Here is a 27,512-nt window from a genome sequence, read left to right as displayed (position 1 = left end):
AACTTAAGAAATGAAATCTCAGTGTAGACAAAATATTTTAACTTATTTAATATTAAAAGTGCTTCGAAAATTACATTTGGAGCTACATCACAATAAGTTTCAAACATAGCGGGATTTATAATAGCGGGAGAAAGGGTACCAGATTATATGCTTTTTAGTTGACAATACATCCCTGCTTTGGCTCCTTTTTTTTATGTATAGAAGTGCTATATTTAAGATATGCAATGCAAAACTAAAAGTTGCCTGCGAGCAGAAAGTCTTTAGTTTGTTTCCAAGAAATATTTCAACAAATAATACTGGATCTAAAAAACTATTGATATTTGCATCTGTACATATTGCTGCTTTTTTAAGCTGTATATGTTGGTTTAAATATAAGATTAAAACTCAAATAGATATTGAGACGTCAAATAAAGAGCTTACAAGCGACAATAATAAGTTAACTGCGAAGATAAATCAAGTAAGTTGGGCCTTTGTTTAGGTACCAGTTGTTTCAAATTATAATTTGATTACTATTTTCCCATTTATGACTTGTTATTTTTCTTAGATAATTCAGAGAAGCTCTTCAGGAATAGTTATAATTATCCAAAAAGACAACTTAGTGTGTATTAAGGCTCCTATTACAAATAAAACTAACACTCATGACCAATTAACAAGCTTGGTAAAGATCAATCCTCTCCATAAATTTCTCAAGATATATTTTAAACAAAAATACCAAGAAGATTTGGTATACGGAGATGATTTCTTGTCTATATATATACCACTACCTATTTATTTAATAAATACTATGTTAAATAGTAAAGCATTAGTATTACTTAGTGATAATAAGTATAATCATATAATATTAAATGGTAACATTAGCCGGCTTGATGTAAAAGCTAAAGCAAATTTATGGAGTAGCTTATGGGACTATATGATACCTAGAAGTATAAATGATCCAAATTATGGACTATTTAAATTTGAAATATTAAATGCAACAATACAATTTTGCAGTTCAAGTGGAGATACATACTGGAAACAAGCCTGTATACAGAAAAGTTCAAATTAAACTGAATTATTTTAAATTAAAATTCACTTCTTTGCTAACATCTAAAGTACTAATAGTAATATATTACAAGACATCTATATATTAGAATGATTATTTAGCTTGTATATAGAAAATCGATTTCATGCAGTTTGCAAAGAAAATTAAATTACTTTTTTTCAATACTTGATTTAATATTAAAATTATATAAAGAAATTATATGACAAATTTATCTTGGAATAAATCCCAAATAGCAATAAGGGTATCATCACTAGAAGCAAATCTTCCAGTAAAGTGACAAAAAACAGTACTTGAAATCTTTTTTTTATGCCACTTTAATTTACCAATGTGTTTTAAGCTTTTATTTTCGTACAGGTCCATAACTCTATTTAATGAACTTAAAGCAATTGTTATCATTGAATCGGCTCTAGTTTCTATATTATCGATAGAATATGCTAAATTTAAAGTATTTATTGGTATTTTAAAGTCTTTTCTATTATACACATAAAGATTATTACTATAGTCTGATATCCATACCCTATTATAGGCTCTTGAAATAGATAAAATCGGACTTTTAGATGGGACTATACAATTACTATCAAGTGGATTTCCAGGATTCCTTGCATCCCATTCAAGAATTGCTCCCGATTCATATCCAGCTATAAAATTATGCTCATTAGTCTGTTGCATACTCATTAATATTCCTAAAGAGGAGCCAAAATTTTCACATCCTTTAAATAATACTAAAGTTTCTTCAGGTTTAGATTTTTCAGTATCAATTATAGCAAAGTTATACTGTTCTTTTCCTGGTATAAGTAATAAGTTGCTCGAATTATTCCACCTGCTAATTTTTGAAAATGTAGTTTTCTGTACTTCCCATTGCTTTGATAAGTTTAGATTTTGTAATGAAGGTGAGTTATTCAAAATATACTTTGATACTAATCCATTGTTCGTTTGTATCACAAGAGATAAATGTTCTTTTTCAATATCTGTAAAAGTCTGTATTACTTTAGTCTTTAACTTATTATTATTACTTGTCATTATGCGCTTCTCAAGGTCCCATAGTCTAATTTCACCTTTAACTGTTCCACATAATAACTGTGTCTTAGAAATGAATTCTAGAGAAGAAATAGCATCTTTACATTTATCTCTAAGACAAAATATTGGCAGTTCAGGTTTTATCCTTGTTTCCATTAGAATATCTATGCAATTTTTTTTAATTAATTCGGTAGTACTATGAAACCAGATTAAAATCAAACAAAAAAGCTTTTCAATATAACCCTTTTATTTATTCCTTAATTTTAAAATAGATACGTTATTTATCTTCAATGTATTAAAAATATTATTTTTAAATTGTAAAGTTATAGTAAGCTAGATTCTAATTTTAAATTAATTTGGAGACATGAAAATATAAGATATTTGAAGTAGGTGTTGTCTTCGTTAATATTAAATAAGTCTTATTCTTTATATTTTATAATTGATGAACTGTATTTTGCCTGGATTATATAATTATAATTTATAAAATTACTTGTTAAGGTCCCTGGAATATATGCGAATTTTTTAGGTTATAACTAAAATAGACAATTATTAAATTAGAAATAAATAGTATGTCTCAATACTGGTAGTGAGCACTTCTTTGAGTAGAAGATATTCAGTATTCTAAGACTATTCTAAATAACAATACATATAGGAAAATGTATTTGTAAGTTATTAAAAATATTTCTGTTACACAGAAATGGGTTAATTAGCTACAAGACAAATACAACGGAACAAACAACTAGAGAATAAAGTGGAATAGTGTAAATAGGTTTAATGAGTAATATGAAATCAGAATATTGGTAAATATTCAATATTTAGCTTTGTTTCCCCTATATTTATTATTAAACACCTAAAGTATTAACTATCTGTTTATTATTAGTTTGACTATTATCCAAGGCTTCTACTTTCCAATCAGTTGCATGTCCCTTCGAGTATAGATTAGCTAAGAATTCATTCCAAATTTGCCGTTTCTTTAAGTCCAAATACTTAAGAAATAGTTCATATGCAATTTTAGCATCTTCTATAGAGTCATGACCTTCACATTGAATGTTTTTATTTAAAACAAATTTTGCAAGAAACTTAAGGCTAATAAAACGTTCTTCAGGTAATCTATATATTTCAACAGTATCTATAATCTGTTGACATGGTACATAGATATTTATAATTTTGAAGTCGCTTGATAAACCATGTCCAATAAAAACAACTCCACTATCTACCATAAATTGAAGTTTTTTCAAAATAAGATGTTTACTTGTCAGGAAGTGGGATGAATACTTTGGATCTAAGTCTCCAGGTTTAACTCCGGAAAATCTAGTTAGATAATCCATAGGTTGTTGACTAGTGCTTCCATACGATACATAATGATCCATAATAATGGTATTTGTCTTATTTGTATGACTATCGGAAGATTGCCCATATTCTTCTATAAGCTCTTTAAAAGAAGATATACTTCCACATCTAACAATTGAAACTCTTGCTAAAGACATCTGAGATTTCTTTAGTACTTCCTTTGTTCCATCTGGTCTTAATATTGACTGTTCTGCATCTAGTGCAACATATTCTGAATCTAATGCTACAACCATAGGTGGATCAATACTTTCAAAATCAATTTTTGCATCTGAATTAGAAAATTTTTCACTTGAATCAATAAGTCCGCGATATCTTGGATACCGAATAAAATAATGTAAACACAATAAACTCAATTCATCATCAGTGAATGGTACTTGTTGGGATATCTTAACATTGTCTGGATTTTCAGAAAGATTGACTTCATTTTTTAATAGTTTTACAATAGAATTTAACATTTTTAAGGTATGAGAATGGATTGGATCTGGATATTGCCATGGTAATGTAACAGAAATCCCTTGTATACAAATTTTGGGAGATGTTTCACACAACTCCATAATTTCTGACTTTAAACTCAAGTCACTATCAAAATTAATAGTAGGGAAAGGGTTCAATGGATTTGTATTTGGTGGGTTATATCTTAAATAAACCAAAGAACAAGGTAATTTCCAAGAATTGCAAAAGTTTGTAACTTCACTTTTATTTACGGAAAAAACAGTAGAGCCATTCATTAAATACCACTTGTTCTTATTATTCTCTGAGGGAGTTACCAGTTTATGCTTGAAATACATACAAAAATGAGTGCCAGAAGGTAATTGTATTGAACTGCCTTGGTATACTCCAAAAATTAGAGCAATCAGTTCGTAGTCTTGAGTATTTAATTCATTGTCAGAATTATAAACAACACTTTTACTATCTTTAATTGAAATAGCTTCTAAAGCTTGAATTTCACTGTTAGTCCCACAAATTTTTGTTCCAAGAAGTGGTAGGGATTTATTTACTGAAGCAAAAGAGAGGTAGAAAGGAATACTTAAAAGAGGATTATTTAATGAATCTTTTGTATTAGAATTGTATGTTTCATCATATTCTAAAGGAATAGTCCCCCCATAGTATTGCCATTGTTTAACAGATTGAAGTGAGCAATTTACTAATAGAAGACTTGCTAGAGAGGTTGCAAATCTCATATGCTGACAAGCTGAAGTTTGAGAACACTCTTTGCAATAAGATCTTCCAGATATTATACGACATAAAGATAAGTTAAGACATTCCAAAAACTTTTGTTCCGCAGAATTATTGTCTTGATTTATTTGATTAGAGGAAGAGTTTAATACCTTCGAGGAATGACTGAGACTTGATACATTATTAGAGTTTGAACTATTCAAGTTATGAGGATAAAACATTTCTAAGGCAAATATATTGTTGTTAGATTGTTGTATATGGTTAAAGGGAGTACATGAGCTGATTGTAGTTATTTTTATACCAAAAAAATCCTGTATAGTTGAGTTAGAACTTTTAACAAAATCTTTATGAATTTGTTCAATAAGGAATCTCCAAAAAGCCTCAATTTTGCGGATTTGTGTAAATACAGTAGAAGGAAGATAGCTAGAATATTCCAATGAGTTTAATTTAAAATTTGAAGCTGATGAATTTAGATTTGATGTTGGATTAGAAATGGTGGGATTAGGTTTAAATAGGATGGATGGAGTATCTTCCAGTTCTATTCCTACAAGTTTTACTTCAGGAAGATGTCTGAGAGTTCTGAGAATATTAAGAGCAAAAATATGAAAATAGTTATTATTGTATAGTGGAAGAGAGAAAAGTTGATTACGTTGTTTGTAACTTCTTCTACAGCAGTACAACATAAAACTTAAGTGGACAATTTCACAGGATATACAGAATTCCATTTCACATTCTGTAACATGATGCATAAGTAGCATATATGGAATAGTTGGAATAAATGAGATTAGCATAAATAGAGGTTGAGTAAAATCTAAAACGTCATTATCAAGTTCTAGACAAATAAAACCTTCACAAAATGTTACAGATTCCTCTTCTCCAAGTGATCTTATTTGATTTGTACAGGTTATTGAACTATTATCAGTATTAATAAGAGTTTCAATTGGTACTCTCCTTATCTTTGGTCTATCTCTACGATTAAGGTTTGTTTTAGGGCGATATTGAAATCTAGAGGGTACCAAGGATAAAGTTTTAATTCCAAGAGCATCAGTAAGACCAAAACACAAATTTGTATTTCTTTTCAAACGATAGAACCACGTTGGGTATGTACCCCCAATACATAATAAAGGTAATCCATATACTAAATTATTTGCTTTATATTTACTAACATCGGGATTAATAGCTACTTTAATGAAATCCATTGATTTATATTCAAGATTTTTAAGTTTAAAAGGTTCAATCTCTGGACGAATCTCGCGAATATACTCAAGAGATAGTGCTAAGAAATTTGATGAAGACGATTTATGTAAATGATCATTAATAAAAGTCTCTCCCATATCACTTATTACATTACTAGTTGAACTAGCTTCTGTATCAGTTATTTTCCCACTATTGTTAAGCTTAAATAAACATAATCCAGGAGGTAATTCATCAGAAACTTTGAAGCGTTGCCATGAATAACCTGTCTGAATTTTACGGATCTCATCCACATCATAGAGATTCTTAAAACTTACAAGAACTTCTTCTTTAATTTTCATACTACCATTACTTTGAATTTCAATTATTGGAGGAATTCCTACAGGATTTAATGAATCATAGGCCACAACTGGGCGTCCCCTTAAATATCTTAGAGCTACAGTTAAATTTGGAGTAGTTGGATTCCCCAAATTCTGTGAAATTGACTTTGTTACAGGATTAGAAGCAATGCCCATTAAGCAGTGAATAGATTTAACATAAGGAAATACATATAACGCACTTGTTGAGGAAATACTTGGTTCACTGAAATTTCCTAAAGTTTCACAAATAGAGGTTGCGAAGTTATTTATATTAGAACTTTCTCCAGATCCTAAGGGCATATTTAATCTCACATTTCTTCCAATACTTGGTAATGGATAGGATGGATAAAGATTGAAAGGATGGCAAATATTCGATGTATTTGTTGGATCTGTAGATGGACTATTAAGATGCTGATCAGATTTCCTGAGAATTAAAGATGAACTTGGTCTTTGCATTGTATGTATAGATCCAGATGTATCAGCTAATATAAAAAATTGATTAGAGGAGCTAAAATCTGCAAATGATATAGGTACAGAAGGAGTAGCATAAAACTCCATTTGATCAATATTAGAGTGATAAACTTGCCATTGACCATTATTGCCAATGATATAAAGATCTTCAAATCCTGAATTTCCAGAATTAGTTCCTCCTGAACCCCCAGGTCCTGCTGTTGAGAATAAAGAATCATGATTCCATAATATATTTATGGGCCCAGGGGAAAATGGAATATTCTTACGAGGTCTAAAACGCCTTATATCATATAATCTAACAGTAGTATCTCTTTGAAAATTCGAAATATCCAAATTCTTCTTAAAGATCATCATTTCAGCTGATGTAGATACTTCTCCAGGATGCATTCTAATTAAGTCTAAAACTGATAATCCATGAACTCCTCCAACGTTTGACAAAAGCTCTTCAAATGTAATCTTCTGTGTACATATAGAACTAGTTATAATCGCTACAGTATAATCATTAACAGCCAACCCACTAACTATTGAATCAGTGAAGTTTGATATAGGATTTGATACAACAGTCACTGTCTGACCAAGGCGTGGAAGACGAATATCTGCTATCCCAATCATATTACAACCTCCAACTACAAAATTTGTCGGATTAGGAGAGCTTTTTAAACATGAAATACCACTATTATAAGGAATCTGATGTATAAGACGAAGTTCATGAAGATCTAGTATAGAAACACCTCCAGATGTCCCCAAACCTATAAAGGGGTTTGGGTTTCCTATATATGATGAATATTTTGTTGAATCACTACATAAAATCTTCGTTCCTATCTTATTATCTGTTAATAATTTTACGGAATGAGTAGATACAGAGCTTCCTCCCCTTGTATAAACTCCAATTCCATTATTACTGACAGTATAAATGTGAGATGAGGATGGAAAACCTACATTAATTACATTATCACGACAAAGAATTCCATTGATTATATTTCCACCAATACCGACGGGAAATGCAGTATATCTACTACAATGTGGGAATTTAAAGGAGCTAAGAAAACCATTAGTCCAACCTAGCCAAAATAGCTCATAGAAGGGATCACAGAAAATACTCGTTATAAAGGGACGAATACTTTTATTTGATAAGTGAGATGAAAATAAACCTACTACATTATAACTTGTATAAGCTTCCCAACCCCAATTAGAAGCTCCAATAGAATTACTTAAAGCTCTATTAGATACTGATGATATTGAAGTCCCAGATAAATTTACTCCTGATGTATTATTAGATATATTATATGGATCAGTATATGTAACACCTGATATCTGATTAGAAAAGTATCCACCTTTGAAATCAGATCTCATATACCCAGAATTATCAATTCCACTATTAATAGCACTATTATCCATTTGTAGATGCCCAAAATTTGAAGTTTTGGTGGGTGAAGATTCATTATAATCTCTATTTACAAATGGTACCCTATTATACATTTTGATAAAAAAACATAAAAACAAGCTATATTCAGCTAGTCTTCAATTCTAACATGCCCCCATTTAATTATAGTTCTATATATTGTACTTTCTCCTTTAAACAAAAAAAAGGGAAATTTATAAATAATTATACTCAAGATTAGAGAGGGTATAAAAGGCGCTTGCGCCAGATGTTGATAAATTTTTATGATGGACCTTTTAGCGTGTTAATGATGCATAATGATCAAATTTATATTACTAGTTAATAAACAAGGGCAAACTCGCCTTAGTCAATATTATGAATATTTAACAATAGAACAACGTACAATATTGGAAGGACAACTAATTAGGAAGTGTCTTTCAATTGGAGAAAATCATTCCCCCTTTATAGAATTTGATAATTATAAGGTATGTCAATTTCTGTTCAATATAATTAATATTCAGAGTATATTAAACTAATTAATTAGTTAAAATTTTATACCTCTAAATATATGAATATCTAATATTCTAATTTTATATATTCATATTTATTATACCTACTATATGTTATTTGTCTATTATCTTACACCTATTATCATCTTTTCTTTTTCTAGATTATATTTAGACGTTATGCATCTCTCTATTTTATATTGGGCATTTATAACTGTGAAAGTGTGGTTAGTTTTACTAAAATATTTGTGAAGAAATTATAGATCTGACATTTCTCTATTATGTAGAATGAATTAGCATATTTGGAACTAATACACTTTATTGTTGAAACATTAGATAAATACTTTGAAAATGTGGTATGTTTAAGAGACTCCTCTATATTTCATAAAAAAAAAAAAAAAAGAACCTTTGAATATATTTCATACTTCTTTTTTCCTTTAGTGCGAATTGGATATAATGTTTAATTTAGACAAGGCTCATATTATTATTGACGAAATAATCATGAATGGATTAATAGCAGAAACAAACAAAGCTAATGTAATGCAATATATGAATCTAATTGAGAAAGCAGCCTCTGCACCTAAAGATAATATCACATCAATGAATTTAGATATAAGAAAATAATATTGCATTATATTGAGGTTTAATATTACTATATAATTCAACTTTTTAAGAGAAACAATGAAACATATAAAACTTTAGTATAAATTGTATTAAACCTATTTAATATGTATACAATATAATATTCTGTATAATCTTTATCCTCTTGTTTTCTATAAAGAAAATATTTGTTATTAAATTTGTAAATAATTTCTTCTTTCTAAATTTTTGGAGGTAAACAATTTATATTTGGCGTCAGTTTTATTTTGTATTTTATTTTTAAGTAATACTCCTTAAAAATAAAGATGAAACAAGCTATACTTAAGACTCGCATAATTTCAGTAAGTATTATCCTAGTATTATGCTATTTACAATATTAGTAGATATGACATATTCTTAACCTAAAAAGTCTTTTTCAGGGGTTTTGCAAAAACTACAAAATGTACGTTAGTAATAAAATAAAACACTAGACAGTATCAATTATGTTTATCACCTTTTTTTAGGAACGTTTTATAAGGTCAAATATAGCAGAACAATTATTGGATAATGCTTGTAATGCTGCTCATGAAGTTATAGACGAACAATATTCTAGGATAGATAGTCATCATTTGATGCATTTAAGCTCAGATATAACAATACAAGGAAAATTAGTTTACTACAAATATTATAAAAAAAAGTGGTACATGTGTATATCCCCATCAAGAGTACAAACAACAAGATCTAATCAATCAAAATTATCAAAGATGCATAGTATCCCATTTAAGAAAAACTCTATAATTGCAATAGAAGCTATTGAATATTCGTCTTGTAATATAGATAGAGTTTGTAGTAATGAAATGGGACACATTAAGATAGATAAGGATATAATTGTGAAGTCAGACTAAGATAAATAAAATATAAATAATAATATAAAAATTCCATATTAACTTTAATATATTTATCTACATAATTGATAATTTGTTAGAATGAAACAGTTAATAGTTATATTACTATCTATTTTGTCTTATAGAAGGTTTAATAGATCTTAGCAACCAAGACCAATATATGGATTATAACTTGGTAGATTATTAATTGGATAAAATGCCCAAATAGATCTAGGATTTCGAGTATTTTGTGGTATTAATGGTTGAGATTCATATGTATTTCGTTGATTGTTAGATGTAGACGAAAATAAATTAGTATTATTTAATATAGGACGTGAGTTAGTTATAAAAAATCTTCCTTGGTTATTTGGGGAAGTAGATACTGTTTCTCTAGTATTTACATTTCCATTATTTAATTGACTATGCTGACTATACTTCTGATCATATAGATTTTTAATAAATATTAATGAATCCTGCAAAATATGACCTTGAATTATTAATAAGATAAGTATAGAAACTATTAAGTAGAATCCCCATGAAAGTGATCCATCTAATGATTCTATTGTATAAATTGGTGATGGAGAATGAAATACAAGAAGACTTGGTAGATTATTACTACAATAAAAGATGATAGTACAAGCAATAACAATTGCCACTTCAGAAAATATATTTAATACTACTACAATATATGCCAATAATATTTTCGGTGGAGAATTTAGTACTATTTCTTTTATACCATTATTTATTCTTTCCGATATATTGACACTCCTACTATATATAAACCAGAGTAGCATACTTAGAGTAAGTAATACATTTGAACCTATTAGAATGACAAATACCACATTTAGTAAAGCTGTAAGAAACTTTGCATCATTACAAGCTTTATTTAAAAATTCGTATTTACTAGGTGGTGCACATATTCCATTAACCACATTAGCAAAATCTCCATGAATTTGTTTAAGCCCTCTATTACAAAATTTTAAAAATTTCCTACTTTTTGATGAGCAATTAAGTGTTATTAATAATTTGTAAGAAACAAAGTCCCACGACAATAATACTCCTTCATATAATAACCAATTATGAGATAATAATGTGCCTCCAAAAGTTGTAGCTAATAACTGAGAAATTAAAATAGCAATAAAAGAAATAATATATATCATTTAGAGAAGGTACAGATACCTTAAATGATTAACTTACCAGTATTAAGATTACTAAGTTTAATAAGTTTGTAGTAAGAACTCCCCTCCCAAGCATAATATACTTACAAACAGGAATTAACTTAGTGCTGACTATATTTAAGATTTTAACCTAATTTTCTAGTGTTTTAATAATTAAAGTATTTATATAATTTACAATTCCATACTATCCTTGAATTACTTACAGAGACTCACCGCTTAAGTCTGATAAAACCTTATCGGTAAAAAAAAGTAATAATTGCAGCTCAAGATACTGTAACAGTTCTATATCTCAATGTGACAATATATATCACTGCATACAATTTCGACTTAAAATCTGCAATATTTACGTTAATGTATATCAATATAGATCAAATTGATAATATTATTATATTAATATAAACATTATAATTAACTATTTATTAGATAATCCTATCTTCACTTTTTATTTCTTGTTCTAGTTCTCTTCTTCTTATCTTTATTCTGAGATGTAAGGTCTGGTTTCTTTTTCTTCTTAATACAAGATAAAGGATTAGGATTTTTCCTTTTTCTCCTACAAAGAGAAAGTGTAAGATAAAGAAATTAAGGAATTTACAATATATACATTGGAATATTTCCTTTATTACTTAATATGAATATAATAAAATATTCAACTTATGAATTTACAATTAATTGAATATATATATATGTACAATATCCACTTTCTTTTCTATATATTTGTATAAATTACTCAACTTACCTTTTCTCTTTAGTTTGGCTATCTTGATTAAGAGTATTTTTTAAACATGAAATATAAGAGTATTCCCACTTTTGAGGAAGAAGCTTTTCTTGTTCTTTTGAAAGTTGTTGAGAACAAGTAACCTGAGATGGATTTTCTAATATAGGTATCTGATTATAAAAATAAATGATTGGTACACCAGGTATTTTACGTAGCTTTTTCCTAAGTAATACATCTTGTGTTGCAACAATAAACTTTTTTGAATTCTCATTTTTTGATACTATATCCAATATACATCTAAAAGAATCAAACTTTTTTTTATTTTTAAATTCATTATCTTTATCTATAATACTGGGATTTATTGCACTTATATTTTCATTATACAAGATAGATTGTGATTGTTTCTCAATAGTATCAGTTTCATAAATATGATTACATTTATATCTAAAAAAAGCTCTAGCAGTAAGTTTAGCACCTGAAAAATCAGCTTTAGTTGACTGATTAGAAAAATTTAATGTTTCAATTTCTTTGAGTATACAATTAGACACTATTGGAGTTATACGTCCACCTAGAAGTTTTGAAAGTTGCTCCTTAATATGAAATTTGACTTTCAATGCTGCTAGTATAAATGTACCATCAACTGCAATGCAAAATAGAGAATATTAAGTAATTTGTAGAACTGTACAATATGTAATGTATTATATTAATATTTAATATTAATATAAAGCTTACCTAAAATTCTATATGGTTCAGTAAATTTGAAATTCATTCTATAATACTGTAGAATATGTTTAATATGTTTTTTTCGATTGACCTTCATTTTTGAGGACTTTTTGTGACTTTTTATTTTAGTATTTTAAAAATACCCTATAATTGATTTCTAAGGTTATGCGGTTATATTACGTGCCACAATAATTTCTAGATAATAAATTTTCAAATATCTTTAATTATTATATATTACAGAATTTAAGAGGAACAATAGCAAAATTAGTGGTCTAAATTTTTTAATAGTAAATTGAATATATTTAAATATTTATAGGAAATTAGAAAATGTATTGTTAACTTGTTTCTCGAATGATTATGACCCTCGTATTTTTAAAGTTCCATCCTCATTTAGGATACCGAACTTTTCAAAATTGGCAATTTGGTTTGAAGATAATTTGACACCTTCCTGTGTTGTTACATTGCAATTGGGTAATGTAAATCCTGACTCAGCACATGCTCTGGCAGCTTTAAGAACTTGTGTTGCGAATTTCTGTTGTGTTTTCTATAATAATACAAAAAAAAGAAATATAACAATGTGATTTTCAAAAAAACAAAAAGTATATTAAATATTTTATAGTTCTTTATTTTAATTCGAATTAAATTCACTGTTAGACTTACATTAAAATGTCTTGGTTCGAGAAATTCATTAGTTTGAAATAATGCCAATGCTGATGAATTATCTATAAAATTCGTTATATTACCTCCTTCTTCAAGTAAAAACATTTGTGTAGGACCTTTTGCTATTGACTCTAAAGTTTCAATCTAATAGAAAATAAAAAAGTGGTTTGATTAAATGCTATAAAGAAATCTTAATATATTGTTTTCAAAACCTACAATTGGTTCTTGCTCTATATAATCAATAAATGTTGGAGTTAGTCCCATTGTTGCAGTTCTCTAAAATAATAAAATAAAGAAATAATGGTATTATATCATTATTTATTTTTAATTCGATAAATATAAGATGGTTAGGGTATCTCTAATATATAAACTTACCTCTACATCATCTGCTAATTCACTAAAGCGTCTTTGTATTTTACCAATTGTAGACATATTATAAATGTTCCAAAGTGGTACTCCAATTGCTTTTCCAAGTGTAGCAAGATCAGTACACTTATGGATTTGTGGATTACAATAAAAATCTTGATACATTAATTTTGGACCTAGTTGATTTGGCACCAACTCAGGTTGTGGTGTACCTGATTGTACAAATGTTGTATTAATAAGATATTTCATTGGAAGTGACCAATTTTCAGATTTAAGATTATTTAGAGCATTAGTTATTAGCTGATCTCGAGCTGAAGTTTGATTATAAATATTTGGAATTTCTGTTTTTGTCAGATCTATTGCTGTACCAATAGTTGCATGTGTTTTCTGATCCTCTTCTGGATTAATTATTTCATTATTATTAAAAGATATTGAATTATTTAGGAAATTATTTTCTTCAAATAATAAAATCCCTGTATCTTTGTTATCACCTTTTACAGTTACTATATCTCTATGGTTAGTCTCATTATCTTGAGTTATATTAGATTTTAAGTCATGGATAAAATTTTTTATTTGATCTGGATCATTTCTATAATATTGGATATTATATCCATTAAATTTTGTGCTTTCATTGAAATTTTCTATACCATTATAAATAGAATCTGCTGATTCACTTAAAACAATTTTATTTTTAGTATAATCTTTAGTATAGCTTGGATTTTGACTAAACTCTATATTTTCTAAACTGTTATGAACTGAGCTATAATTATAGTTACTTGAATTATTATTATCATCAATCAAATAAAAGTCTATATATTTAGTAACATTATCAATACTTTTGTAAATATCCAGATTTCTAGATAATTTAGTATCCTGTGCTAATGTATAATTATATTCACCATTTTTATTATCCACACTAATTAAATTATCATGAATAGTTTTATTACTTGCTGTTGGTTTAGTATTAAGATTCACCTGAGGTTTTGTTAAATGTGTATCCTTAGTTTTAATATTATTGTTTTGAGATATTTTGTAATTTCCTAATTGAGTTATGTTATTTTGTTTATTTTCTGCAATATCCCTATCTTTATATATAGAATTACTATTAGTATCATTTAATTTGCTATATATTTCTCTATTTTTCACACTATTTTCTTTCTTTTCAGTAATATTTTTTGAAAGCTCTGTAAAATTAGTAATTTTTCGATTAAATACATCTATTCTGCTATTTTCTGTAGAGTTGAAAATTCCTATATCCAATAAATCATTTTTTTTTTCATTTCTTGTAATTGTATTTTCTGATTTTAACTTTGTACTGGTTGACAATTGATCTATTTCATTTTTCAATGCATTGTATTCAATATTATCATCAACTTCATGATATAACTTATTACTTGAGTCAAAGTCTTCTTTTGTCTTATTTAAAGATTGTTTATTAAGTGAGTTTTCTCTCCTAACATTTGATCTGTAATAGTTTGGAGTTTTTAAGACTGGAGGATTCCACCATACTTCATTAACAGATGGTACTTTGCGTTTTGATTCATTATATGTTCTAGAGGCAAGGCTATTTCTTAAAATAGGTTTGTTTATATGCTCCCACTGCCAAACTGTATGTTGTGGATTTGGAGGAGGAGCTGTTGAAAGATAGTATACTGAAGAATATGGAGAAAACTGAATATCTTTTGTTTTATTAGGATAATATTCATCTACAATTTGTTTCCTATTAATCACAATTGGGGGTTTATTTACTATAAGTGGAATTTTAGTATTTTTGCTAATGTTTCCATATATATCAGTATTTATATACTCGGAAATAGCAAATGTACCTACTATATCTCCTCTTGACTCTCCTGCTCCTACTATTCTTTTTCCCATACCTTCAGATATTAGTATTTGATCAGTATTTTGTCCATTAGAAGAAAATTCTAAGCTATTGGGAATCTTTGTTGAACTATAAAGTGCTAGGGTTTCTGCAAGTGCTTTTGAGTGGCTTTCAGGAACTACAGAACCTTGAGTAGTTGTGATATATAATATCCAATATTGGAAAGAGAATTGAGTAGCTAAATTTAAGAAGTTGTACATAAAATCAGAAATTGTTAAATAATATTTATACTTCTAACTTTTTATAATTTAGTTTATAAGACTTTCATAAAAAATTGTAACAAATGCATGTAATAATAAATTATTGCTGTTTAGATAAAAGGGGATTTATCAAAATATATAATATAATAAATTTAGTCTAATTATAGATAATAAAATTTATAATATTGAGCTAATGAAAATAATTAGTACATCAATAATAACAAATAGAAAATATAGAAAACATTGCATGTAAATTACCGGTATAACGGTACCATATATTTTATTACCGGTATATATTGCGGTTCTGTCTCATAGTTTAACCTTTGTTTCAAAATATTTTTAAGGGCTCCTAAAAATTAATAAATATTAGTTATATATTCTTCAGAACTATTCATTTTCATAAATAGTTGACTAGGAGGCAGAATTCCTTAAGTTTATGGGAATATGCAAATTGTTGTTATTGGTATTCTTAATAGTTAGTAATTTCTCTATAAAGTGTAAATGTACAGATTTAGAGTACTCATGTAATGAAATATACAGAGAGGAGTCTATTTTATACACTAATAATTCATGTCCAGTATCTACTTCTATAAGGAGTAATCTACTGAATACTTCTGGATATACTGCAAGTAATAATATTAGATCTACTGTACTAGATTCTAATGGATATTTTAAACCTACAGTTGAAGAGGAAAATAACTTAATGGAAGATATGAAATGGAAATTAGGGAATTACACCATTTGTAATACAGAGGTATATAACGCAAATATTATTGATTATTTAAAAAAGCAAATACACAATAAGGATAAGATATATTTTACAAATCTCAGTCCATATAGTTGTAGAGTATCTTTTTTAAAGAAATATAACAAAATGATGATATCAAAGAGAACATTAATTATATTTCAGTCATATCAAAGATTTGTACATCTACTTGATATCTTATCTTCTAGACGTCCTTGTCCTTTTTGTAATGGGTGTAAGGACATACACCTTAATAAATTACCTTCTTGGATACCTCCAATATTGCATAAACAGCTGAGATCTCTAAATGAGTCATTAGATTATAAATTGTGTTATACTTTAAAGAATAATCCAAAGATTTATAGTGAAATATTGGCAATCTTAAATAATCTAAAAAAGTTGAATTCAAATATAGGTAATACATCAGATATACCAATGGAGCTTCAAAATATCCTAGAGGATAAAACAAACCTAAGACTAGATGAATTTCCTTTAATATATTTTGGTGATATACTAAATCTATTTTATGAAGAACTTAGAAATAATGCAGTACAATCTTCAGTCTGTCGTCCTTTCCAATATTTATACAAGTGTTCTTGGCATCCTGATTATGAAAGTAAGGAGATCTTATCTAATTTGAGATCTGTTACGAAATTTATGACAATTTGTCTTGACCCTTCAAGCAAAAATAGAAGATTAAGTAGTATAAACACTAATGATCTAAACTCAACTACTGTTGAGAATATTTATATATCTGGCAATAAAATAGTACCTAATGATCCAATTATGTTTAGTACAGTTAATCCGATAATCTCTATATCATCTAATCACACTACTTTATCAGATAGAAATAGTGGTTCTTCAGTTACAAGTATTAATAATCAGTCTAACATTTTTAAACTGAATAGAAATATTTTGAAATATCCTAAAGATTCAGAAATTAAGACTTCTTTCCCACCCTCTTGTGAACCTCCATTCTTTGATAATTTGATTATTCCAAAATTAACTAAATTTTCAGGTGATAAAAGTAATAATTATCACTCTCATCATCACGACAAGACTAATTATAACTTATGTGGGTTCAATAATCAAAAAGAATCAAAGTTATTATCCTCAGAAAAAGATGCAGTTATAATTGATACTGCTTTAGCAAATAGAAATGTAATTCAAGGAACTTCATATTTGCCACAATTAGCAGCTTTACATTATGACTATGCATCTAGTGCATCTAATAGTAGGTTATTAGATTGGAGCAGTGATATTACACATCCTAAGTCTATCCAGTCTTCAGATCCAGATTCTTACCTGTTAGTACCTTGTTATAAACCTATGTGGTTTATTATTGGCTTTCCAGAGGATATACTCGTTGAATATATTGCTTTATTTTCCCAAGAATATTTCTCTTCTTCATACCAAGACCTTGAAGTTCTTGTAAGTCTTGTATATCCAACTAAACAATGGCAATCTCTTGGTATATTACGAAGAGATTCAAAATTATCAAAGGAAATGTTCGATATCAAACCATTATGCATAAGAGATAATGCTGATGTGAAATATCAATATAATAAAGATATAAATATATCAAATTCTAATCCTTGTTGGATAAGATACATGCAAATTAGAGCTTTGTCTTTTTATAAGGAAGAAGGACACTATTATTGTCATTTATCTAGGTTGCAAGTTTTTGGAAATAATGTCTTGAGTCGCCTTGAAGCTGAGATAAATGGTGAAAGAAGTAACTCAATACCTCTTTCAGGAGTTGAGAGCGTTAAGGATGTAGAAAATAGACTTAGAAAGTATGATATTAATAATTTTGATCATACAGCCAATAGTGAAGTCTTTGAATCTACCAAAAGTATTGTAAATTTCAATAGTATGAAAAATGACTCCAATATCACTAAGATAAAATTAAGAAACTGGATACCAACAAATCTAGAAGATAGTATAGTATCCTATAGAGATAAAATACTGGGTTCTCATGAAGTAAGTTCTCCACTCTTATATAAAATAACCACAGCTGATCATCCTCTCCTCTCATTTGTCAACCGTGTTAAATATCTTGAAGAGAAAATGAGTGACTTAAAATTATATATAGATACAGTATATTTAAATCTTAATACATCTATTTATAGAATTGATAAATCTCTAATAGAAATACAGAAATCTATTAAATATTTCGAAGATACTATAAACTCAGAACTTAACACAACAAATATGGGAAATATGGATATTCTATTTATTAAACAGCCTCTGTTTACATTAAGCAAAATAGTTAAATTTATTTTTTATGAAGATGAGGAGCATAATATTCGGAGTCTTTTGGATATAATTTCTACTAAAATTGTTTACATTACAAGCTACATCTTTTCAACTTTTAATATTATAAAAGTGAATTCTAACTTAATTTCGTTGATAATCGCTATTATTTTTATTTTACAAATTTATATATTACAACAACTGATTACACTAAAGAAAAAGCTACAAAATACTTTGCAATTTATTAAAAGCTACAGTTTAGCAAGAACAAGTCACAACTTTTATGACCATCTACCTTTACCTACAGCTTGCAAATTGCAATCAAATCCAGAAAAGTTGCCAGACATGAGTCATATGACTCATGGATATAATATTATAGATAGTGATCCTAAAATATCAGGAGTTTTCCTTCAAAATCTTAAATATGACTCTTTGACTAAGGATTCCAGAACATGTAACAATAAGAGCCAGGACAAAACCTCTCCTAACAATAATAAGGGGTCATTAAAAAGTGGGGATTAGACCTAGTGACATATGGTATTGAAGTATCTAACTTTTTTCATTATTCTCTACCTTTATTTTATACTTTTTAGGAGAAACTTAGTGTCAAAAATGGTCCCTAACCGCTGAAATGTGATATCTCATTCTCGGCGCTAAGCTAGTTGTTATTTTTAGACAAGAAGGTACTGTTTATAAAAAGAAATATACTTGAGTAGTTAAACTTCTGGATTTAAATATCCTACCAAGTCTATTTGCATGGGTATATACATGACAGATAATGATAGTTGGGATGAACTTGCTGATCTGGATGATATCTTACTATATAGCAAGAAGTATGATGTGCAATCTTTGAAAGGGAAAATAAATAACTATATTGTAAATATAGAAAAGAAGTGGAGTCAAATAAGCAATATAAAATTTCTGGAGGCAAGTTCTAATTTTAGTACTGATGGAATAGGATTGAATTTAATGCAAATAGCTCCACCTTGTGAAAAGGAGGTATATATCACTAAGAAGATACAAGATGAAATATATAGAATAGCTATGGAATTGGAATATTTAAGAAATGAAAGGCAAAAAAAACTAAATAGAATGAGAGAAATAACTCAGAAGGGAAATATTGAACTTCAAAATAATATTGCTTGTCGGAATATGTATAGTAAGGACCTAGCTTCTATAACAATAGCTCAATCAGGTGAAGAAGGGGATGACACTGAAGAAGCTTGTGACTTTGAAATAGAAAATAATAGAGATATAAAGGTTACAAAGAAACGTCGACCTCACAGAAGATATTTTAGAAGAAAAGCTAGTATTACTAAGGAGAAAAGTGATTTGGATGAAGCTGATCGTCTACTAAGATCTAGAACACCTCTCGAAATTATTCACTTATCTTCTAAATACTATACCTGGTTGGCCAGAAATACTTTTCAAAATAGACCTAATAAACAACTGAACCCTTTGGAAATACCTATAGCTCAGGATATATTAAGAGGACCTTTTATATATGAAAATGTGAATGAAATAATAGAAACAAGATTTATGAATGAAAGAAAGTCTATTTATGAAGATATGAATAGTGAGTTTTTATCTCATATATCACTTTGGCTTAATGTAACAAATATCCGCAATATAGATAAATTTGATTATTCATTTATGTTAAAGCAGACACCATATGAGGTTTTAATAGATAATAAGAATAATGTAAATAATCCAATTTATGGTATCCAATTTATTGGAAAGCCTATTGAACTTAATTCTCATACAATAGAACAAACATATGAAGAAAATTTTATATCAAATGAGGATTTCAATAAAATAGCAGCAAATTACTCTAATAATCAAAGTAGCTCTACAGTGAAGAGTTCCGGAGTTTCTAGTGGAAATAATCCTCCACATTATAATTATGTTGCCTCTGTAATGGAGAATTCAAACAAAGTTTATAAAATGGCAAGAGAAAAGGTAATTTTATCAATACGTCGAAGTGCAATACCAGTGGAATATAGGGAAACAATGAAGTTTCGAATAAAATTTATTAACATGGAGAGGAAGGAGTATGAAAGTAATTCATTTATGAAAAGTACTGATAAGGATTACTCAAAAGTTGTAAATAGCGAAAATAATAAAGATTTTTTTAACACTTCAAGGGGCAGTTTTACAATTGTGGATGCTTTGAATATTATTAATGAGACTAGAAAGCAAACAATTGATGCGATAAAGTTATTAATTCTAGAGATTGAAAGTTATCTGCAATCTCTGAGTACTGAAACTCAAATGCCATACATGGTTGCAGTCCATCGATTTCTAGAGGATGAATTAAAGATATTGGAGGATGAAAAATCGATAAATTCACTAGATATTCCAGTAGTAAATATATATAGAGATGATATTGTTGAAAATCGTCTTATTGAAGAGCATTTAGAGGTTACTTTGAGTATACCTCCTTATATTTCTTTAGCACCTTTTTGTAGAGCATTATGCTATCCAAATAATAAATATGATACTTTATATAAAAATAAATCCATTGCTACTGTATATAATCCGGGTTATAGTGAATTTTACCATCCTATATGCTTATCTGGGAAGTCTAAATCAATTATACTTGTTCAGAAAGTAATAAGTAAAAGAAAACGTCAAGTAAATCAAAATTTAAAGAAACTGAAAGGTCTTCTACCAGTTATATACAAGAATTATTCACAATATGTAAAGAATCTTGATATAATGAGATGTCAGACAAAGGAAGGAAAGGAGTTTATTTGGGGCTGCTTGCCATTACGTGCAAAAGATCACATTAATCAATATGTTCCATTACCTATAGGTTATGCAGAGAATGAGGATAGATATAAACCATACCGTAAATTTATGCATTTATTACCAAAGGCGAAGATGAGTAACAAATTGAAAGTGCTCAAGATGGCCTCAAATGAGAATTCCATTCCTTTATTATACTCTTTTTCTAATAGTTTGTTTATAAATGAAAATATGGATATTTCTTTTGACAAAAGAACTACTATTACCTCTAGCTTGCTAAATAATACTGCAACTATTGGAAGTATTCCCTCTAGTAATTCGCTAATTAGTAGTAATATTACTCAGAAAGATCCAATTCATACTTCAAACTACCAAACAAGGAATTACAACAATAACCTAACAGCTTTGAGTTCATCTCATTCACCACATACAAATTTAACTCAGAGTAATAGCTCGAGCTTGATTAATCTTACTTCAAACACAACATCAATGAACGTTAGTAGTTCCAGTGGAAGTACAACAGGTACAGCTAATATAAATACATCGGTAATACCCGGATTACAAGTTAAAAATAGAGAACGAGAGAAGGATATTGTTCACCAGAAGGAAGCTCAGAGAGAATGGATGCAAACATCTTCATCTAGTTTAATGGGTCCATCACCATTATGGTTTGATAATTGTATGTTTAATTTCACACCCTCAATATCATATGGTTTTCTGAATTATGATAAACAATATGTTCAAGTATGGAATAATAATAATAAGATTGAGGATGCAAAGTTATATGAGACTAACCTATATATGACTAGATTATGGTCATTGAGTGAAATTAGAACATTTATTGAAAAGTATTTGATGTATCCAAAGGATTTTAGAAGGATCGCATCATTTCTTGAGTATAAGACAATTAAAGATTGTATTTCATTCTATTATAAATATAAGTATACATTGGGGTTAAAACGTATATTGCGACTTATTTTATACTCTAGAATGAACTCTAAATTAGATTCAAATTTTGATACTAGCATTATTTCTAGTAATAATGAATCAAGTTCATCATCTCTAACAAATCAAAGTGATATATGGAATAGTGTCATTTCAACAATTGATTGTTTGAACATAATAAATCAAAAAAGACATGCCTATCGTGAAGGTATTGTTGATGAGATTTTGCGATCTCTGAATCCACTAAATGTATATCCTGAAGAAATGAAATCTTGGTGTTTGAGAAATAAGCTTATCAATAACACCGACATTTTTAGTGAAGGAATTTTAAGCCAAGCATCTTCCAAACGTATAATGAGTGATCCAGCATCAATATTTAGATTTCCAGTTTTAGAGAAATCAAATCAACTTTGGACAAGATATGATGAAGATATGTATAGAATCTTATTTAAAGTTGGTAAATACCAGCTAAACTTAAACCAAATAAATATGGAGAATCCAAAAACTGGCTATATTCTACCTAAAACTTTACATGGGCTTATAGCTCCATACCATCCCTTACTCATTGATGAGGTAACAATACAAATACCAAATAATATACCTTTAATTTTAGATAGAACTATTCTTGAAAATAATAATCAAATATCTGATAATATATTAAATCCATATATTTCAATTAAGAAATTTGGTATTGCAGCATTTATGCATTTATTTTGTAATCAGTTACTCCCATCTGGATTTATTGGAACTGCTTCAAATAATCAAACTAATAAGATATTGAAGATGCCTTCAACTTCTAATAATTTATCAGGAAGTCCTTTAAATGATCCAAATAATAACGTGAGTTCTAATCCGGCAGTTATTAATCATCTGAGTAACCAAGTAGGAAATATCCAAACTAGAAGTGGAAGATCTATAAGAAGTAGCAACCGTGGTAATACAGTTAATATTACTGCTGGTAAACGTAAGAGAGCTTCAAATAATAGTAATCCTGGTGATTCTACTACCTCGTCTAGTACTCGAAATATAAAACTAAAAGTGAAATCCTCAAATAATACTGATAAATTTATAGAGGATAAGTTGCATACTAATATACCAATTGAGCAAGGAATACCAACTGATCAACCACTTTTTCCTTTCGTCTCACTACCTTCTCAGCCATTAATACAAATGAGTTCATCTAGATATATAAACCCTATTACAAATGTTGCAACTAATAATGAACTTAATCGAAATCTTATAAATCAGCAAAGCTGGGAAAATTTGATAATGAATCAATATATTCAACAACAAATTTTGTTTCAACAATCTCTTCAAGAACACTTTCGTAATTTTAATAATATATCCCAAAATACCCAAGGAACTCAGAATTTTAATTCAATACCAAGTACTTTGACCAATAATGTAGCAGCTTTACTACAACAAATTCAACTACAGTCTATACAACAATTACAGCAACCTTGCACGTTCACATTCCATAATGATACTATGAACCATTCTAATTTTGGACAAGTTGAACCAAACATAAATGATCAGACTAGCACAAATACTTTTCCTAATAATAGTTCTACACAGCAAACAATTATACCTAATCCTATATCAAATATACCAATTCCATCTTTACAATCTCTTCCAGTGAACCAGAATTTAACTTATACAAATATGCTTGTAGACTCAACAAACCCGACTTTTATGCAATTTCAACAAAGTGGGTATCCAGCTTCAATACTTCAGTTGTTATACCACTCATCGAGAGATTTAAATAACAATATAGTGGACAGATCTACAACATATACATCAAATAATAGGAATATTTCTTTACAATCTAATCCATTTATAAATACAATTATTGAATCTTTTGCAAAATTGCAGAATCAATCTAATCCTAAATAATTAGCTTTATTTATTGTATATTATAGTTTAATAATTATTAAAGCTTTGAAAATTAGCAATGTTATACTTTAAGACAATTTACCACATTAAATGTAAATTAATAATAAATGTATAGTATTGCAAAGGAAAAGATCTAGTAATACCTTGTTTAAAAAAAAGAAGTTAAAGATTTACATACAAATGTCTGAGGTATTTGTTACTTTGTTGATTAATATCAACTTAAACTAAAAATAATCAACTACTCATATTAATGTAAAAAGTTAGTTAGGTTCTCTGTAGTATTTAAAGTAGGTGACTGGTTTCCATTATTTCCTGATTGTACAGGTTCAATAATTTGTGTTGTAGTATTTGAAACAGTCTCTAATATCCCATCTATTGATGAAGATAGTGAATGAAGACTTAAATGTGGTAACTGATTAACTTCAGAAATAGAACTCAAATTCAGATGTGTTGGAAGAACACTCTCAATTTGAGTTATGGTACTGTTGGCTAATCCAATAGTTGCATCTTCAATTGATGTTGTATTTAATGGATTCAATAATTTTAGAGGTAAATTCAAACTGTTACTTTTTGTAGATAAATCATCAAGTGCTTGTACTGCTAACCCTTCAATTGTTGTCAATGTATCATGAATATTATTTAAACTTACTTGATTTGTAGTTGAGTCTGAAATTCCATTACCTAAGTTCGATAATTTTAGATTAACAGCTTCACCTACTTGCAACATTGTTCTTGTTGGAGTTACATTTCTTACTTGTGCAACTAAAGAATTTCCAGATACTTTATTTGATTCAGCTGTTTTAGTAGTCGAAGAATAATCACTTCTAGTTGAGGTTTCTACTGTAGAAGTTGAAGTATTTTCAGCTTCTTTGTATAACTTTCCAGCTATATTTGTTGAAGTTTTAAGAGATAACTGCGTTGGTCTAGCTATGAATGTTTCACTACTGTAAACTACTTGTGGTGATACTGTTGTTGTAGTAGATCCTAACTCAATATTAGATTCTGAGGTTGTATTTAATGGTAATGGAGAACCAGAAAATGGTTTTCCGAAAGTTGGGAATCCAATTGTTGGTATTGTATTGATTGTTGCAGCTATTAACTGACCGGTACCTTTAGTAATTGTCTCTACAGTTCCCAATGTTGCATCAAAAGCATTTGCACTATCAACTACACCTTTCTGAGCAACATATGTAAGATGTACAAGTAGATCTGGACAAGTTACATTTGCCACAATTTTCAGGTCTTTATTTATGCAGTTAGCAACACCAAATAGGCAAATGTTCAAATAAGTTTCAGCATCAGTTGCACAAACTGGAGCATATTCCCTTGGACAAGTTACGTGGCATGGATTTGAGGAATCTGTAACAATATCACTTACATCTCTAAAAATTCCCGTTGCTGAAACTGTTAATATAGTTGTTGATATAATTAAAGCTAATAATTTGATCATAATAAAATATAAGATATATTTTTAAATTCTTCTAGTGAATAGCTATAATAAAAATAAAATAAGAAATAAATAATATTACAATAAAGTAATGTATTTACTGTAGAATATTAAGATATAATTTGTATATATATAATTCAGATACTGAAGAAAAACGAGAAAATATCGCGAGGATCTATTTATTATTATTACGAAAACGCGTGATGCAATGAACAAAAGTTTATCAATACCGCTCACAGCACCTTTAATCTATAATATCTATTTACTTCTATTTAATATTTAATACTCTGAAATATTTGGATAATATTCATAATTTCCATGTAGAAATTAAATTCTAATTGTATCTAAAAATAAATTAGCTATCATTTCTTTTTCTGTAAATAGACAAGGTAATTGTCTAATTCCCGCATAATACTCGGTATCCGTAACTAATTAGCTTGAAAACCAAAAGGGGTATAGAAAATTTAGGCTATACAGATATTTCTATTAGCTTAGTATTTCTAAAATGAAGTCAACACAAGATACTATTCTATTGGAAGTAAGTTTTGAAAATATTGACTATAATGCAACCATAATAAAGCAACATTTATATTTTAAACACAATATACTTACTATTCTCTCAAATATTTATCTAGTCTAGTGAATCAAATGATATAAAAAGTGTTCCAAATTCAATAAAATCTATTGAAAATCTAGTTTCTGAAATGGGAATTAATTCATATGATCCACAAATTATTCCCTTATTAGCAGATATTGCTTTTGGTAAGTTTAGAAAAGAAAAGAGATCACTTTAAATAACTTAAACAAAATTATAAGTCCTTGTTATTCTTCTATATAGCAATAACTGAAGATCTAGTATTAAGATCTAATGAATATGCAAGAATAAATTCAAGAAATCTTATAGAAGAAATAGATGCAAGAATGGCTATAATGGAATATATGGAATCTAATATAATGGTTCAACACTCCGATTCTGCTATGAGATCCCTTTCAACTGAAATTAATTCACTTCCATTACCTAATGTACCTAATAAAGGAGTATTGAGAGCATGGTTTCCTAATGAAGCTACTATGACAACATCTCCTAACTGGCATCCTGATATAGAATCAATAGAAACTAGTCTTAAATATAATTCAAATAATTAATATAATATTGGATCATATCATCCTGAAGAAATTATTTGTCTCAACTTAATGTCTCGTTCTAATGACATATGACAACTTTGACATATAGTCAATTTTAAATCTAAAGAATTAAATGTTACAAAATAATTTATGTATTTAATAATTTAAGAAACAGTTTGATATATAAATAATCATTTAAATAGCTTACCATTAAAAGTACATATAATTTGTACATTTGATTGTTTGGGTTTATCACATCTATAACACCTAATAGGAAAATAAGATATTATATTTGAAGATCTTAATAATATATAATAATTGAACTTACATAAAGTGAAATAGTCTTCCATGTTTCATATTAAATGATAATTTATTTAAATTATTATCTAGATCCCTCTTAGGCTGAGCAGTAAATTTCTTTAATTGTTTTATAGCTTGATTCCTCTCTCGGGTTGAACTGGTTGATCTAGATAATATTTTAATTAATTCCCCTTTAGATGAGCTCTTCTTGTTTGTTTGTAACATTTAGTTAGAATTTAATATTCAAATAAAGCTAAATAAAAAGTAGATAATATTAAAAGATGATGATAATTAGAAATAATGCAATATATATACAATAAGATCTATAAAATTCCCCAATTATGTTATTGTTTAATAGGTAACTATTATT

The 27,512-nt window shown here is 28.1% G+C and overlaps 13 protein-coding genes across 13 annotated transcripts; 6 read left to right on the top strand and 7 right to left on the bottom strand.

The window, feature by feature from the left end:
• Positions 1–193: 193 nt before the first annotated feature.
• On the top strand, positions 194–1,045 carry cand_009640 (uncharacterized protein; the record flags this gene model as incomplete). The annotated part of the gene is made up of 2 exons (XM_067211204.1): positions 194–457; positions 554–1,045. The coding sequence occupies 2 exons, from the start codon at positions 194–196 to the stop codon at positions 1,043–1,045; spliced, it is 756 nt and encodes a 251-aa protein (XP_067069225.1).
• Positions 1,046–1,237: 192 nt separating this feature from the next.
• On the bottom strand, positions 1,238–2,215 carry cand_009630 (uncharacterized protein; the record flags this gene model as incomplete). The annotated part of the gene is made up of 1 exon (XM_067211203.1): positions 1,238–2,215. One exon carries the CDS (start codon positions 2,213–2,215, stop codon positions 1,238–1,240), a length of 978 nt encoding a protein of 325 aa, XP_067069224.1.
• A 686-nt stretch (positions 2,216–2,901) lies between these two features.
• On the bottom strand, positions 2,902–8,088 carry cand_009620 (exonuclease family protein; the record flags this gene model as incomplete). The annotated part of the gene is made up of 1 exon (XM_067211202.1): positions 2,902–8,088. The coding sequence occupies one exon, from the start codon at positions 8,086–8,088 to the stop codon at positions 2,902–2,904; it is 5,187 nt and encodes a 1,728-aa protein (XP_067069223.1).
• Positions 8,089–8,141: 53 nt separating this feature from the next.
• cand_009610 (clathrin adaptor complex small chain family protein) lies at positions 8,142–9,120 on the top strand (the record flags this gene model as incomplete). The annotated part of the gene is made up of 5 exons (XM_067211201.1): positions 8,142–8,160; positions 8,330–8,475; positions 8,661–8,723; positions 8,784–8,852; positions 8,938–9,120. 5 exons carry the CDS (start codon positions 8,142–8,144, stop codon positions 9,118–9,120), a joined length of 480 nt encoding a protein of 159 aa, XP_067069222.1.
• A 281-nt stretch (positions 9,121–9,401) lies between these two features.
• On the top strand, positions 9,402–9,980 carry cand_009600 (uncharacterized protein; the record flags this gene model as incomplete). The annotated part of the gene is made up of 2 exons (XM_067211200.1): positions 9,402–9,437; positions 9,600–9,980. 2 exons carry the CDS (start codon positions 9,402–9,404, stop codon positions 9,978–9,980), a joined length of 417 nt encoding a protein of 138 aa, XP_067069221.1.
• A 140-nt stretch (positions 9,981–10,120) lies between these two features.
• On the bottom strand, positions 10,121–11,213 carry cand_009590 (uncharacterized protein; the record flags this gene model as incomplete). The annotated part of the gene is made up of 2 exons (XM_067211199.1): positions 10,121–11,077; positions 11,157–11,213. 2 exons carry the CDS (start codon positions 11,211–11,213, stop codon positions 10,121–10,123), a joined length of 1,014 nt encoding a protein of 337 aa, XP_067069220.1.
• A 359-nt stretch (positions 11,214–11,572) lies between these two features.
• Positions 11,573–12,621, bottom strand: cand_009580 (uncharacterized protein; the record flags this gene model as incomplete). The annotated part of the gene is made up of 3 exons (XM_067211198.1): positions 11,573–11,687; positions 11,874–12,492; positions 12,585–12,621. The coding sequence occupies 3 exons, from the start codon at positions 12,619–12,621 to the stop codon at positions 11,573–11,575; spliced, it is 771 nt and encodes a 256-aa protein (XP_067069219.1).
• A 309-nt stretch (positions 12,622–12,930) lies between these two features.
• On the bottom strand, positions 12,931–15,683 carry cand_009570 (uncharacterized protein; the record flags this gene model as incomplete). Its single annotated transcript, XM_067211197.1, has 4 exons — positions 12,931–13,119; positions 13,236–13,379; positions 13,452–13,511; positions 13,611–15,683. 4 exons carry the CDS (start codon positions 15,681–15,683, stop codon positions 12,931–12,933), a joined length of 2,466 nt encoding a protein of 821 aa, XP_067069218.1.
• Positions 15,684–16,119: 436 nt separating this feature from the next.
• Positions 16,120–19,206, top strand: cand_009560 (uncharacterized protein; the record flags this gene model as incomplete). Its single annotated transcript, XM_067211196.1, has 1 exon — positions 16,120–19,206. The coding sequence occupies one exon, from the start codon at positions 16,120–16,122 to the stop codon at positions 19,204–19,206; it is 3,087 nt and encodes a 1,028-aa protein (XP_067069217.1).
• Positions 19,207–19,452: 246 nt separating this feature from the next.
• Positions 19,453–24,665, top strand: cand_009550 (MYB-like DNA-binding domain-containing protein; the record flags this gene model as incomplete). The annotated part of the gene is made up of 3 exons (XM_067211195.1): positions 19,453–24,085; positions 24,386–24,459; positions 24,531–24,665. 3 exons carry the CDS (start codon positions 19,453–19,455, stop codon positions 24,663–24,665), a joined length of 4,842 nt encoding a protein of 1,613 aa, XP_067069216.1.
• cand_009540 (kazal-type serine protease inhibitor domain-containing protein) lies at positions 24,518–25,720 on the bottom strand (the record flags this gene model as incomplete). Its single annotated transcript, XM_067211194.1, has 1 exon — positions 24,518–25,720. One exon carries the CDS (start codon positions 25,718–25,720, stop codon positions 24,518–24,520), a length of 1,203 nt encoding a protein of 400 aa, XP_067069215.1.
• Positions 25,721–26,222: 502 nt separating this feature from the next.
• Positions 26,223–26,863, top strand: cand_009530 (uncharacterized protein; the record flags this gene model as incomplete). Its single annotated transcript, XM_067211193.1, has 3 exons — positions 26,223–26,255; positions 26,353–26,479; positions 26,556–26,863. 3 exons carry the CDS (start codon positions 26,223–26,225, stop codon positions 26,861–26,863), a joined length of 468 nt encoding a protein of 155 aa, XP_067069214.1.
• Positions 26,864–26,880: 17 nt separating this feature from the next.
• On the bottom strand, positions 26,881–27,367 carry cand_009520 (uncharacterized protein; the record flags this gene model as incomplete). Its single annotated transcript, XM_067211192.1, has 3 exons — positions 26,881–26,963; positions 27,051–27,109; positions 27,171–27,367. 3 exons carry the CDS (start codon positions 27,365–27,367, stop codon positions 26,881–26,883), a joined length of 339 nt encoding a protein of 112 aa, XP_067069213.1.
• Between the last annotated feature and the right edge of the window lie 145 nt (positions 27,368–27,512).

The sequence above is a fragment of the Cryptosporidium andersoni genome, assembly GCF_001865355.1.
Source record: "Cryptosporidium andersoni isolate 30847 chromosome Unknown contig_36, whole genome shotgun sequence".
Classification (NCBI taxonomy): Eukaryota; Apicomplexa; class Conoidasida; order Eucoccidiorida; family Cryptosporidiidae; genus Cryptosporidium; species Cryptosporidium andersoni.
This window is presented reverse-complemented; position numbering and strand designations above follow the sequence as displayed.